Source organism: Henckelia pumila, chromosome 1, assembly GCF_033568475.1.
Source record: "Henckelia pumila isolate YLH828 chromosome 1, ASM3356847v2, whole genome shotgun sequence".
Taxonomy (NCBI): domain Eukaryota; kingdom Viridiplantae; phylum Streptophyta; class Magnoliopsida; order Lamiales; family Gesneriaceae; genus Henckelia; species Henckelia pumila.
In genome coordinates, this window is record NC_133120.1 from 95,416,914 (window position 1) to 95,430,181 (window position 13,268).

At 33.4% G+C, this 13,268-nt stretch overlaps 2 protein-coding genes and 1 long non-coding RNA gene across 4 annotated transcripts; 2 read left to right on the forward strand and 1 right to left on the reverse strand.

Annotated features, from left to right (window-relative positions):
- The first annotated feature begins 1,175 nt into the window (after nucleotides 1-1,175).
- LOC140869452 (uncharacterized) lies at nucleotides 1,176-2,030 on the forward strand. Its single transcript, XM_073272963.1, has one exon. The coding sequence runs from the start codon at nucleotides 1,176-1,178 to the stop codon at nucleotides 2,028-2,030; it is 855 nt and encodes a 284-aa protein (XP_073129064.1).
- A 1,373-nt stretch (nucleotides 2,031-3,403) lies between these two features.
- Nucleotides 3,404-5,158, forward strand: LOC140876497 (uncharacterized). 2 transcript variants are annotated; one of them, XR_012148813.1, is made up of 6 exons: nucleotides 3,404-3,541; nucleotides 3,650-3,774; nucleotides 3,880-3,958; nucleotides 4,617-4,749; nucleotides 4,897-4,990; nucleotides 5,099-5,158. It is a non-coding gene; the product is annotated as an uncharacterized lncRNA (long non-coding RNA). The 2 variants fall into 2 exon arrangements; XR_012148812.1 differs by lacking the exon at nucleotides 4,617-4,749.
- Nucleotides 5,159-10,506: 5,348 nt separating this feature from the next.
- LOC140869468 (uncharacterized) lies at nucleotides 10,507-11,944 on the reverse strand. Its single transcript, XM_073272964.1, has 3 exons — nucleotides 11,147-11,944; nucleotides 11,003-11,074; nucleotides 10,507-10,938 (listed from the first exon to the last, which is right to left on the reverse strand). The coding sequence occupies exons 1-3, from the start codon at nucleotides 11,942-11,944 to the stop codon at nucleotides 10,507-10,509; spliced, it is 1,302 nt and encodes a 433-aa protein (XP_073129065.1).
- Between the last annotated feature and the right edge of the window lie 1,324 nt (nucleotides 11,945-13,268).

Here is a 13,268-nt window from a genome sequence, read left to right on the forward strand (position 1 = left end):
GCTAAAAAACTTGTCTGCTTATATGTTGAATTTTCAGAATACTTTACTTGGCACCGTGACACGAAAGAATGGGAACAACGTAAAAGAAACGAAGTTATAGCTAGAATTTATAGCTGCCACCTAACAGATGGCGAAAAGTTTTACCTTAAGCTGTTACTCATGCATATTCGCAAACCTACTTCCTTCAAAGACCTACGAACAATCAATGGTAAAACTTACTCTACATTTCGAGAAGCAACACAAATATTGGGATTAATGAAAAATGATAACACAATTGACATCTGTATTCAAGAGGCTGCCGCTTACCTAATGCCTGCTCCTTTACGCCAACTATTTGCTACTGCCCTTGTCTATTGCAATCCAAGAAATCCCAAACAATTATGGCTCAAATATGAAAGTTTCTTATCACAAGATTTTGAAAAAAAAATATCACTTAGCTCTTATGTAATTAGACACAAAGTATTAGACATCATTTCATCCTATCTTCATTCAATGGGAAAAAGTCTTGAAGACTTCTTTCCAACAACAGATTATATATGTTCAAGTTTCAATAATAGTTTAACAAAAGAATTACAAACTGAACGAGATATAATTATCCCTAAAGAAGATCTCCTTGCTGCTGAACAATTAAATAAAGAACAAAAATATGCTTACGAACATATTTTATATCATGTTAATAAGAATTTACCACATGTATTCTTTATTGATGGTCCTGGCAGTACAGGAAAAACATTCTTATACAAAGCACTTCTTGCCACAATTCGCTCTGCTGGTCATATAGCCTTGCTACAGCAACTTCAGGCGTTACAGCCTCTTTACTTCCAGGAGGGCGTACTTCACATTCACGTTTTAAAATTCTTTTAGATGAAAATGACTCCAAACCTTGTAGCATAAGTAAACAAAGCACAATAGCTTATTTAATAAAAGTATCAAAACTTATAATATGAGATGAGGCCACAATGGCTAGACGTAATATTATTGAAAAATTTGACGAAATGTTAAGAGACATAATGAGCACACAAACAATTTTCGGTAGCAAAATTATTGTCTTCGGTGGAGATTTTTGTCAAACATTACCAGTGAGTCTTAAAAGTAATAAAAATGATATAATAGATTCCTCAATTGTTATGTCACCTTTGTGGAACCAATTTGAGAAAATAAAACTAAATTAAAATATGCGAGCATTACTTGATCCTAAGTTTTCTTCTTATTTACTAAGAGTTGGTGATGGTGTTGAAGAAAGTAACGAAAAAGATGAAATCCAAATTCCATCAAAATTAAACATTCCATTTACGGATAAAATTGCATCTTTAAATATATTAATAGAAACGATATTTCCAAATATTAATAGTTATAATTTAGATCTTTCTTTATTTGTAAAACGAGCTATACTTACCATACGAAATGAGCTTGTCCATGAAATTAATGATGTATTGATTAATATATTTCCTGGTGAGGAAACGATATATTACAGCTGTGATGAAAACATAAACACATGCATTGTACATGACCAAGAAGAATTATTTCATTCTTTAACTCCTCAAGGACTTCCTCCCCACAAACTAACTTTAAAACTAAATGCACAAGTCATATTGCTTAGAAATATTAATCCAAGTGAAGGTCTTTGCAACGACACTCGTCTTCTTTGTAAAGGTTTCAATACAAATGTCATCTATGCTGAAATATCAGTTGGTATACATGCTGGAAAACCTGTATTCATTCCTCGTATCACGTTAGAAACTCCTCACGATAATTTTACATCTATTACATTTAAAAGAAAACAATTTCCAATACGTTTATGTTTTGCAATGACAATTAATAAAGCACAGGGCCAAACTCTAGACTTTGTTGGTGTCTATTTGAAGGAACCTGTTTTTTCACATGGTCAACTTTATGTTGCATTGTCAAGAGCAAAAAGTATAGATCAGTTAAAGGTCCTTATTAGACCACCAACACCCTTGATCCAGCATACTGATTACACAAAAAATGTTGTTTATCATGATGTTTTACAAGCAGCGAGTTCTTTCTAAGATAAATAACTTTTAATGTGAGATAAATATCAAATTCCCACATTATGATAAATTAGACTTCTGAACTTTTTCTTAAACTTGTTTAATTCTGTTCCAAAACTTCAATTAAAAATCTTACGTTTCATTTTTTTATTCAGAAAATATAATCCACTATATTCCTCACACAACAAAATTGTGAAATAAATTTCTTCAGAGTTCACATTTATTTTAATCATTATTTGTATTTATTTATTTACTCATAAGAATTTGCCCAAAAATTTCTTAAAAAGTAACAACTATCTTCTCCTCTTTTTTTGGCTAAAAATATCAATAGAAGATACATGCACAACACTTAGAAATCTAAACTCAAATATTCAAAGCTGGTTTGTGAAAGTGTGTCAGAAAAAACTCCTATTCAACAGACAAGATGGGGAAGACATCAGTGAAAGTATGGATCAGTTAAAGGTCTTTATTAGACCACCAACACCCTTGATCCAGCATACTTATTACACAAAGAATGTTATTTATCATGATGTTTTACAAGCAGCGAGTTCTTTTTAAGATAAATAACTTTTAATGTGAGATGAATATCAAATTCCCACATCATGATAAATTACACTTCTAACTTTTTGTTTAACTTGTTTAATTCTCTTCCAAAACTTCAATTAAAAATCTTACGTTTCATTTTCTTATTCAGAAAATATAATCCACTATATTCCTCACACCACAACATTGTGAAATAAATTTTTCCAAATTTCACATTTATTTTAATCATTATTTGTATCTATTTATTTATTCATAAGAATTTGTCCACAAATTTTTGAAAAGTAACAACTATCTTCTCCTGTTTTTTGGCTAAAAAGATCAATAGAAGATACCTGCACAACACTTAGAAATCTAAACCCAAATATTCAAAGTTGGTTTGTGAAATTGTTTGTGTCAGAAAAAACTCCTATTCGACAGACAAGATGGGGAAGACATCATAAACTTGTCTTTGTTGACAAAGAGGTAATATCTATTTACTGAAATATATTTGTTACTCCACAACTTTATGTAACATTTGCTTTCTATTAATGCAGAATGAGAGCATGCAGAGCATAATTTATGAAAAAGATGTTGACCAATTGGACCAGATGCTTCAATTATACAAGACATGCTTTATAGGGAATGCAAGAATTAAACAAATAACTGAGAGTACACCAATTCTTGCTACTTCACAGCATCAAATGGTCCTGAGTCGAAGTTCTTACATCAAACTTGTAAGCCAACAAGATCAGCTGTCAATCAACAATATTTACCAGCTCACGCCATTCAGAGAATGTCATGAATTCGCAGATGTTACAAACAAACAGATCAGCTAAGTTTTTCTCCACATTTTTTTCTTGTGTTTATATTACGACATATTTTACTAATCTCAATTATTTATGTTTATTAAATTCAGATTTACTTTGTGTTGTAATACATGTCTTCCCACCGCGCCTCATCCAAAAAAACAAAAGAAATTTACAAGACTTCGTTATCGTTAATCAAGAGTAAGCCACTCTTATCTTAAAACAAATACTGTGAATTTATATATATAATAACAAATTTTCCTCCCTTGTTATATTTTATGAGATATTCCATGTTTGTTACGTACATAGACGCCGACCAATGCTATTGACATTATGGGAAGAATTCTTGCACAGTGAAGGACCTTACTTGTCTGAAAATGTCCACAAAGTACTTGTTATTTTGGGAATGAGATTTTCAGTGAACACCTTTTATGGTAATGTAATTTTTTTCTATTCTCGCATGCTTAAAAAAATAATATTTACTGCATTACAGTATCTCTGTTGTAACTGCCTTTACTCATTAAACTTTATCAAAATAGGGTTATCTGTCGCAACAGTACCAAACAGTACTATTTTTCTACACCCTCCGATACCAGAAGCTGAAGATCTAAAATTATGGTAAATAAAGCTTTACACAATGTCATTTCCAAGCTTCATAAGCACTCCTTATTCTCTTTAAAAATATTCTCTTATATACTACCCTTGATTTTTGTTTAACTTCATTCACATTACCAACTTTTATTCTTTAATACAACTGTTATTAAGCACATAATTCCACAAAACTTATAGAACATGATATTATTATTTTTCGAGAATCCAAGTTTTTTTTTAAAACACCATTGCTTGTTTGTTAAATCACTCGCAGGCAAAATATATCTACTGAAAACTAAAATCTAGCATAATATTATCAAATTTGTGTGGAATAATATCAAATTTTTTACTACACTTTAGATTTTAGTTTACTTTCAATTTAATCTTTATCCTTATTTCAGCTCTGTCTCCAATATATTTTTAACAAACTTCATAAACAGTAGCTGCCAACCATCAAATCTATTAAATTTAGGTTACAATAGACTACAAATCAATATATTCTCAACATTAAGTAAATTCTCATTTGTTTCCAATTTTGTCTACAACCAAATTTGAATTTTCTACCAAGTTAATTGCTTTTGCATTTGCCTAAAATTGCTGTTTACAGTACATGTATTTTTTCCCCATTATATCTACATTCAAATATAATAGGAGTTAAATTACTAATATTTAAACATCTATTTAGGATCAAGGACAACAAAGATTATATCGAAAATGTTGTGTCACAAAATTTGTATGATAAAGCATATCAAAACATAGAGCAGCCACCAGATTCACAGATCCGAAAAATTAGTCAAATCCTGAGCTTAACTGATATGGTAATATTCATTCACAATTTACTTAAGTTATATTTAAATCTCATAAACAAATATTATAATATCTACATTTCCAATCACAGGTGAAATTGTTTTGGGTTAAAGCTACACTCAAAATCTCAGAACCACATCATCATCTGTACTTTTTAGCTTGCCCAGACTGCTTGAAAGGCTGTGGAGCTATATACGGATGTGAATTCAGATGTCTTTTTTGTAATAATGACTTCCCAAGCCCCAAACCACTGTAAGTTATTTTAATACCTTATAAACCAAAATCCATTATAGATATGATATGTAAATTCCCACCACAAATCTTTGTTATCTCATGCTGTTATTTAATAAATGTGTACAGGTTACGTTTCCAAGTCGACTTATTTGATGGAACAGGAACTTTGCCTGCCTATATAGAAAATGTTACGCCTTAAACGCATACAAATCTCGTGTTATGATATTAATGTTTTTAATGCATTAACAAGCCTCATAATATTATATTTTGATGATTACAAAACTCGGTTAATTGTTACTAACCATTTAAAGTGAGATTTTGCAGATTAGAATTTATTGACAAATAAATTGTTGGAAGTTATTTTGAAGCTATACATGTATTTATAAAGTCTTTTATTGCTCATTGAATGGATGGAACATTGTTAAGAGATATGAAAAAAAGAGAAGAAGAAGCCAAAGTATGGAGCAGCAACTTCCGAAAATTACTGGGAATTTTATAGGCATTTAAATCCGATATTCACCGGTCATAATCGTGATGAAGAAGTTTTACATGTGTTGTCCAAATTTGAGAGCAATCCAACGGCTAGATATGGAGTTATGATTTTTCCACAAAAATTGTGCAGTACCTATTTCTGCAGAACTTGTAGTGAAGAATGAAGAATCAACTTCTGAAAATTACTGGACGTGCTTGAGATATCCAAATCAAATCTTCACCGATCAAAATCAATATCAGGATGTTTTCAAACTTATATCAAAATTTCATATCAATCCAACGGCTAGATATGAAGTTATGATTTTTCTACAAAGATTGCACAGTACTTATTTCTGCAGAACATGAAGCAAATTATGAGGATTCAACTTCAGAAATTAACTGGGATATCCAAATCACATCTTCACCGATCAGATTCAAATTCAGGATGTTTTACAACCTCTGTCCAAATTTCAGATCAATCCAACGGATGGATATGGAGATATGAATTTTTCAAATTTGTTGCACAGAACAAGTTCGAAAACTTGATGAAGTGACTTCCGAAAATTACTGGAAATGTTTGACTCGTTAGAATGAAATCTTAACCGTTCAGATTGAAGATCCAGATGTTTTAAAGCTTCAGTTTAAATTTCAGATCAATCCAACGGTTAGATTGGAAGATATGATTTTTCCACAAAATCCGCTCAGTGCTGGGAAAATGTAGGCAGCGGCGCCGAACATTTTTTGTCACTCCTTGACTTCTTACCACACGCTCCAAGCACTCAAATCAGATTCAAAACTTTGCCAACTATAAATAGAGGCCATCCAAGTTCATTTGGAGACATCCCAACTCATCTCTTCTCTCCTTTGCAAGCAATTTCTCACTATCAAAGTGTTTGTGTGATATATTTGAGAGTGTTTGTAAAAATAGTTTGTGAGTTGGTTGTGCTATTGTTGTAAACACTTGAGTGTGAAGCCAAGTGTGTTGTGCTATCGTTGTAAGCACTTGAGTGTGAAGCCAAGTGTTGTGTTGAGGCTATCCTTGGAGCCCTTAAGGCCAAGAGTGTTGAGTTGTATCGGCGCGGTGATCGTGTCAAATTGTAAGGCTATCCTTGGAGCCATCAAGGCCAAGACGTTCGAAGTGCTAGTGGATCCTTGGTTAATCGACTTAACCAAGAAGGGGAGACGTAGACGATTTATCGTCGAACTTCCATAAACATCTCTTATCCCTTTTACTGCTTTATTTACATTACGCATTTATTTATCGCACTTATTATTTGATTTCTTAAGTCTTCCGCTTGCGTACTAGCATAATCACTTTAAATTGCTAAAGTTGCCAATAGAACCTAAATCCCCCCCCCCCCCATTAGGTTCTAACAGAAAACAAAGAAGCAGAAGTATTATTAAGTACATCAGTCGAACAAATCATTCACACAGAAGATGAGGTATATTTAATTCAAATGAAAAAATAATTCTAACATCAGAAACATTTCCATAACTTCTGCATCCAATTTTTCTTTAGGAAGAAGATTCAAGCCACATATGATTAATGAAAAACTCAAAGATTCACAATTTTTTTTCCATATCAAAACATCTAAGAGTGAAACGAGAGGAAGAACCTTTATTCGAAATACAATCATAGCATGCCTTTCGCAATATGAATCTTCATCAGGAACGCATAGCTCTAAAGTATTAGGTTCATCTTCACATCTGGATAAAGATTTAGTGAGAGACATGGCCATGATTGACTCCCAAGAAAGCACTTCGAAAGTAGCAGAGGAACGTGCAGCAACACATACAACTGAATATCAAACAGGTTCAAGAAGTAAAAGAGGCTTGGATTCCAAAGAAATGCCAGCACAAAAAAGCTTCAAAGATCATAAGGAAGACTGAAAAACATATCATCCTTACACTCCAAAAACTTTTTGGTAAATAATTTCTTATCCATATTAATTTCATTTACGTATCATTTAACCTATTACAACTTAAAGTTTTCCATTTCTTCAGGTACAAGTTACTCTTAGTCGACATCAACAACTGCACCATGCAAAAGTAAACACTTCCTGCGTTTGAAACAACCATATCAATATAATAACCAAATAATAGCAAGGTCCAACTAACCTCCTCAACTTATTTTCAGGCTGTGATATTTTGGTTCCTTTACAGGCTGTGATATTTTGATTCCTTCAACTGCTTCATTTACTTTGATTTTGTTTTGTTGTTTGCTACTAAGTTCCCATGCTTTGACATTTTGGTTTCAGTAACTTTTTTTTCTGCTTTATTTTTCCTTTGTTGTTTGCTACTAAGTTCTAAATTAAATATCAAATGAATAAAATAAAGTGGTCTATCATGAAGTTTTACAAGCAGCAAGTTCTCTTTGAAATAGATAGCTTTAAATTTAACAATCGTTCGTTTGATACATTCTCAATTCTTATATTGAATTAAATATTGTAAACACTATTATAATTATATTACACTTCTCAACATCTTGTTAAACTTGCTTAAATATGCTCCAAAAATTTAATTAAAAATGTTTTATTCCACTTGTTACTGAAAATATATAATTCATTACAATTCTTAAGAAATTCTTTTAAATTTCATGTTCATTTTAATCATTATTTATAGCTGATTATTTCTTTCAAGAGATTCATAAATATCTCAAAATTACTAAACTTTTTATTTTTTCTTTCTGTAATAAGATCAATGGAAGGTAAATGCATAACACTTGGAAATCTCCACTAACTTTAGTTGCAATCTGTTCAATTTAATCCAATGTGGATTGAAGAAGGAGTTGATTTTAATAATATACATTGAAATCAACATATATATTCTTGAATGTGTGAGGTTTTTTTAAAAAAAATTATTACCGGACATGTTTAGTTGCATATAAAAAATATATGTAAGATGATTGTAAAATATATTTTAGCATAAAATATCTACCTATTTTGTAATAAACAACATCACAAATAAGCTTTCTCATTCTTTTTTCTTAAATCTATTACATTCTATTTATATCAGTACAAAATAAAAACAGAAGAGAGAATAAAATCTCACTTTTGACTCCTACCTACACATATCTCTCTTAGAATAGACACTTTGCATAAATCTATCCAAATATCCACTTCTACTGATGAACTCTCTAAGATGACTGGATCAACAAAAAGTTTACATAGAACCTTGTACCGCTTGATGAGCGAAAGAAGGTAATTGCCTTTAGGACTAAAAACCTCTTCAAACGTCGTTGCACCCAGTAGTCGCTTATATTTCTCGAACTTCCGATGCCTCGACAGTGAGCAGATCGTGAAAAGCACAAGGAAAGGCGAAAAAGACAGTAAAGAACGAGAGATAAACGATGGAAGAATCGGAAGAAATTTGATGCGTACAACCGGTTGTTGCCTCACATCCCAACCAATAATATTGAACCATCTTTTTGTGTGAAGCGGTGGAGAAGACACGTGTATTTGTGCAAAGAGGAAAACTAAACGCGTGTATTCGGGGAAAACGGGAGACCGGGAGTAAACTGACCCTCTTAACAATTAGCAGCCTTTCATATATGTAGAATGTCGATACATAGTTGACCAAACCAAATAATAATCCAACCTTACTTCTACGTTAATTTTTTTTTTTCTAGTTTTATGAAGAAAAACCCAAAAATATTTTTTTAAAAACAATTCCAAACATTAGTTTGTGTGTCAGCATTACTTTCTAAACACTCAATCGTGGCATGACATATGACACGACGAGAAAGTTACATGATGAAATATTTTTTAAAAAAATAAAGGGGAAATTGCATCAGCTACCCTCGTGATATCCCAAGTTAGCTTAAACCCCCCTGTGAAAAAAGTATTACCAAACACCTCCCTGTGTTTTCTTATTCCCAGCTCACGCACCCTCGCCAATATGTTTTGTACACCACGCGCAGATGCTTGCGAGTTTTCATGATTTTTTATGTGTATTTTGTCTAAAATGCCCCCTCGTTTAATATACAAATAGAAGACTTCTTCTTCTTCATTCTGCAGCTCTCGAATTCTCCCTTTGAAAAACCCTAGATTGAATCCAAAAACCATAAATCCAGATGTTGATGTAAGATATCCCCGAACTCCACCTTGTAAGTGCAATGTTAGGGCAGAGATAAGAGTTGTTCAAACCGAAACCAAACCATCCAAGGGACGCCTGTATTATTGTTGTTCTTTTAAAAAATGTGGCTATTTTCGCTGGTGTTTGCCTGAAAGTGTTCGAAGTGCTGGTGTTGAAGCTTCCTCCGAAGTGAAGTCTGAGATGGACTGTGGGAATGCATCAGCCTCGACGCCAAGGCCAACAACCAAGGTGAATTCTGAGACGGGAAGTGGGAATACATCGACCTCGACGCCAGGTCCAGGGCTAGCAACCGATAGATCACCCGATAATGGAAATGATGAAGTGATACTTCAATTCAAGATTTTAAAAGTCGGATCCAGTACCGAATGCAAATGCAAGCATTGATGAATTTGTGTAATGGATGCTACTTATTTACTATTAAGGTTCCTTGTGGTAGCTTGTTTGTAATTTGCGGTTATTGTACCTTGTGTTAGGTTGCTGGGATTTGGGATATTTCGAAAGTTATGTATTTTTTATTATGGAAGATTTGAATCTGATGTAATCTGGAACCTAAGTATTTGTATGTTATTTCTGTTTTAGTAAGTAATTTGTATCTTTTTTTAGTATTCTCAATTTGGAATGCAACTTAGTATTGTGTGCTTTAGTTTAGTGTTTTTTCCATTGAAGGTGCACTGGTTCATTCTCACAAAATAACATAATAATCTGGAATGAAATAAAATGTGCAGTGGTTCATTATCATTATGAATGCAATAATAGGTGCAGTGGTTCAGTGGTTCATTATCATTACCACAAAATAAAATAACAATCTGGAATGCAATAAAAGGTGCACTGGTTCATTATCACAAAATAACACAATACACTTTGTTTGGTTCATTATCACAAAATAACACAATACATTAAAACTTGCAAGTTTTGACAAGAAAGTGTTACAGCAACGACAAAATGAATTGCATCCAATGTTCCCAGATTCAATCCTTTCTGAAAATGAAATGTCCACCCCTTTCTTTTGCTCTCTTTCTTATCTTTTCCAAGACTTTTGATACAGTTAGTTTCTTTGCAGCTGTATTTTGCAAGTTCTCTCCACATGATGCATTTGCCATTGCACTCACATTAGCACTTCCCATTGCACTTACTGTTGCAATTTCTCTTTCATTTCCCAGTGTTCTTGCACTTGTGGTTGCACTTGAATTTTCATTTTTCTTTGCACTAGCACTAGCATGAGCAATAATATGATTCGATGGTTGTGCTATGCTGGAGGACTGTTCCTGTTCTTGTTGAGATGATGGAGGTGGTTGTGAGACTAAATTGGATCGTGACTGAAAGGGATCTGAAGACAGTGATTGATGTCTTGACACTGGGGTTGAAGTTGCTCCTATCTGACTCCCAGTAGAAGTTGTGCCCTATAAATATTTTGAAAAATGAGAGTTATGAGATTTGTAAATCCATAATTTACAATATAAATACCTGAGTAAAAACTGTTCTGGGATGCTTGGATGCATTTTTCTTTCTTCCCCTGCTTTGAATTCTTGATGAGCCCTGAAAAATGAAGACAAAATCAGCAACTTATTCATTACTCAAGTGTAAACAAACACAGACACAATCTCATACCTGATTACACCTAGATCTTTCATGCGTTGGATTTGTACAACTAGCTTTATTATGACCTATTTTCAAGCAATTAGAGCATGTGTGTGTCAAACCTTGTCTTGTAGAAGTCTTTTGTACCTCATCTATTCCTTTTTTCCTTTTTTTCTTAGGCCTTCCAGCTCTTATCTTTACCTCAGGTGGCCCGAGAGGCTCATATTCTGTATTACAGTAATCATCTTCTCCTGGTACTGCATGAATCATGTAAGAATATGTTCTTAAATATGCCTCTTTTTTGTAGTATTGGTGAACAAATTCAGAAATCTGCATCCGATGTTCTCTGATTGCTGCACAGGCATGTGCACATGGATAGCCACATAGTTGAAACCTTCCACAACTGCATTCTTTTTTGGCTAAATCAACAACATTTTGTCCATTTGGAGTCTGAATCTGGTACTCCATCATTCCACAAAAGACAACAGCACAATTTCTGCCTTTTTGCTCATTCTCATTTAATCTTTTCACAATGTTAGGACAGATATCACTTACGTAGTTCTCTATTCCCTTCCTCTTCACCTGAATTCTTGACATTAATTTTGTTCTAATCCATTCAAACATAGAGATTATGGGCATATCTCTTGCCTCCAAAATATAACTATTAAAAGATTCAGTCATGTTATTAACAATGACATCATAAAATGAAGAAATAAGGAAATGAGACCTGGCCCAATGAGCAGGAGGGATTTTGTTCAACCATTCAGTTGCTGTCTCGTAATCCGGAGAAGTCTTTCTGTCAGCTGCTTCTATTCTTTTCATCCACATTGAGAACTCATTTTTATTTGATGTGCTTGCCGCTGCCCACAACATTCCTTTCAATTCTACACCAGGATGCTTTCTTGAAAAATTCTAGTACAAATGGCGTACACAAAATCTATGTTCACACTCTGGTGCAAGCTTATTAAGAGCTTCTAACAAACCCTTTTGTCTGTCACTCATGAATGTCCATCTTCCAAATCCAATGTCCTCCAACAACTCACTAATGAACCATCTCCAATTATCAAAATTCTCCACTTGCACCACTACCATTGAGATTGGGAAAATATTATCATTTCCATCTCTGCCAATAGCTACTAGAAGCTGTCCACCATAGTTTGTTTTCAAAAAACATCCATCAAGACCTATAATAGGCCGGCAACCAGCTAAAAACCCAGACTTTAATGCTTGAAGACCAAAATACATTCTCTGAAATGTAGGCACAGTAAATGAATGATCCCTTTTCACTAAAATTTTGCTACCTGGATTATATTTTCTAACAGTCTCACAGTAATCCCAAAGTTTTAGATATTGATCCTTGAACTTTCCTTTAAGTTTTTCTAGAGCAGCTTTCTTGGCCCTGTATGCTTTATATTTGGTGACCTCTACATTACATTTTTTCCGGATAATTCTTTTCAGTTTATCTACTGGAATTGTAGGATTTTCGCACACAATCATTTCAATCCTTCTAGCCAAATACTTATAGGTTGCCAACTTATTGCTACTGGCCCTAACACATGTATGTTTCCCAATAAGAGTTTTTATTTGAAATGTTGGTCCTCCCATCACTAAACTAGCATGTAATCTCCATTCACATCCTTCTTTGCACACTGCAGTAACCCTTTTTTTCTCATTCTTACTAAATAATAACTCCACTTCTGATCTCACAGTCCAATCAACAAGAACACTTCTAAATTCATGCACATCTTTGAATTTCATACCCACTACCAGTTCAAAACTTTTCATGTTCATTCTTTCAAAAAAAAAAGGGATGTTTTGGACAATAATCATCATCAGAACTTGCCAAACTAATAAGTTCATCATCTAATTCAGTTTTACTATACCAACACTCTGTGGCCTCTTTATTATGTGGATCCGATTGTCTTCTTCTATCATCTCCTACTTCAATCTCTACAGAAGACTCTGAACTAACATCATCATCAGATTCATGAAAGCTACCATCTAATGAATCTTCATCATCTCCAATGGAAAAATCATCAAGTCCAATGTCATCATCATCTACTGGGTCACTCCCAAATGACTCACTTCTCCCCCCTTCATTGTTATCACTTCCATTTTTTACCCGTGGTCCAGACTCAGCATAATCACTTGG

Bases quoted from the DNA above. Each gene is read 5' to 3' on its own strand.
- LOC140869452 (XM_073272963.1), top strand. From the start codon at position 1,176: ATGCGAGCATTACTTGATCCTAAGTTTTCTTCTTATTTACTAAGAGTT.
- LOC140869468 (XM_073272964.1), bottom strand. From the start codon at position 11,944: ATGTGGATGAAAAGAATAGAAGCAGCTGACAGAAAGACTTCTCCGGAT. The intron at 11,075-11,146 runs GTATGAGATTGT...TTCATTTTTCAG, and splicing joins AAAGATCTAGGTGTAATCAG to GGCTCATCAAGAATTCAAAG. The intron at 10,939-11,002 runs GTATTTATATTG...AAATATTTATAG, and splicing joins CCAGAACAGTTTTTACTCAG to GGCACAACTTCTACTGGGAG.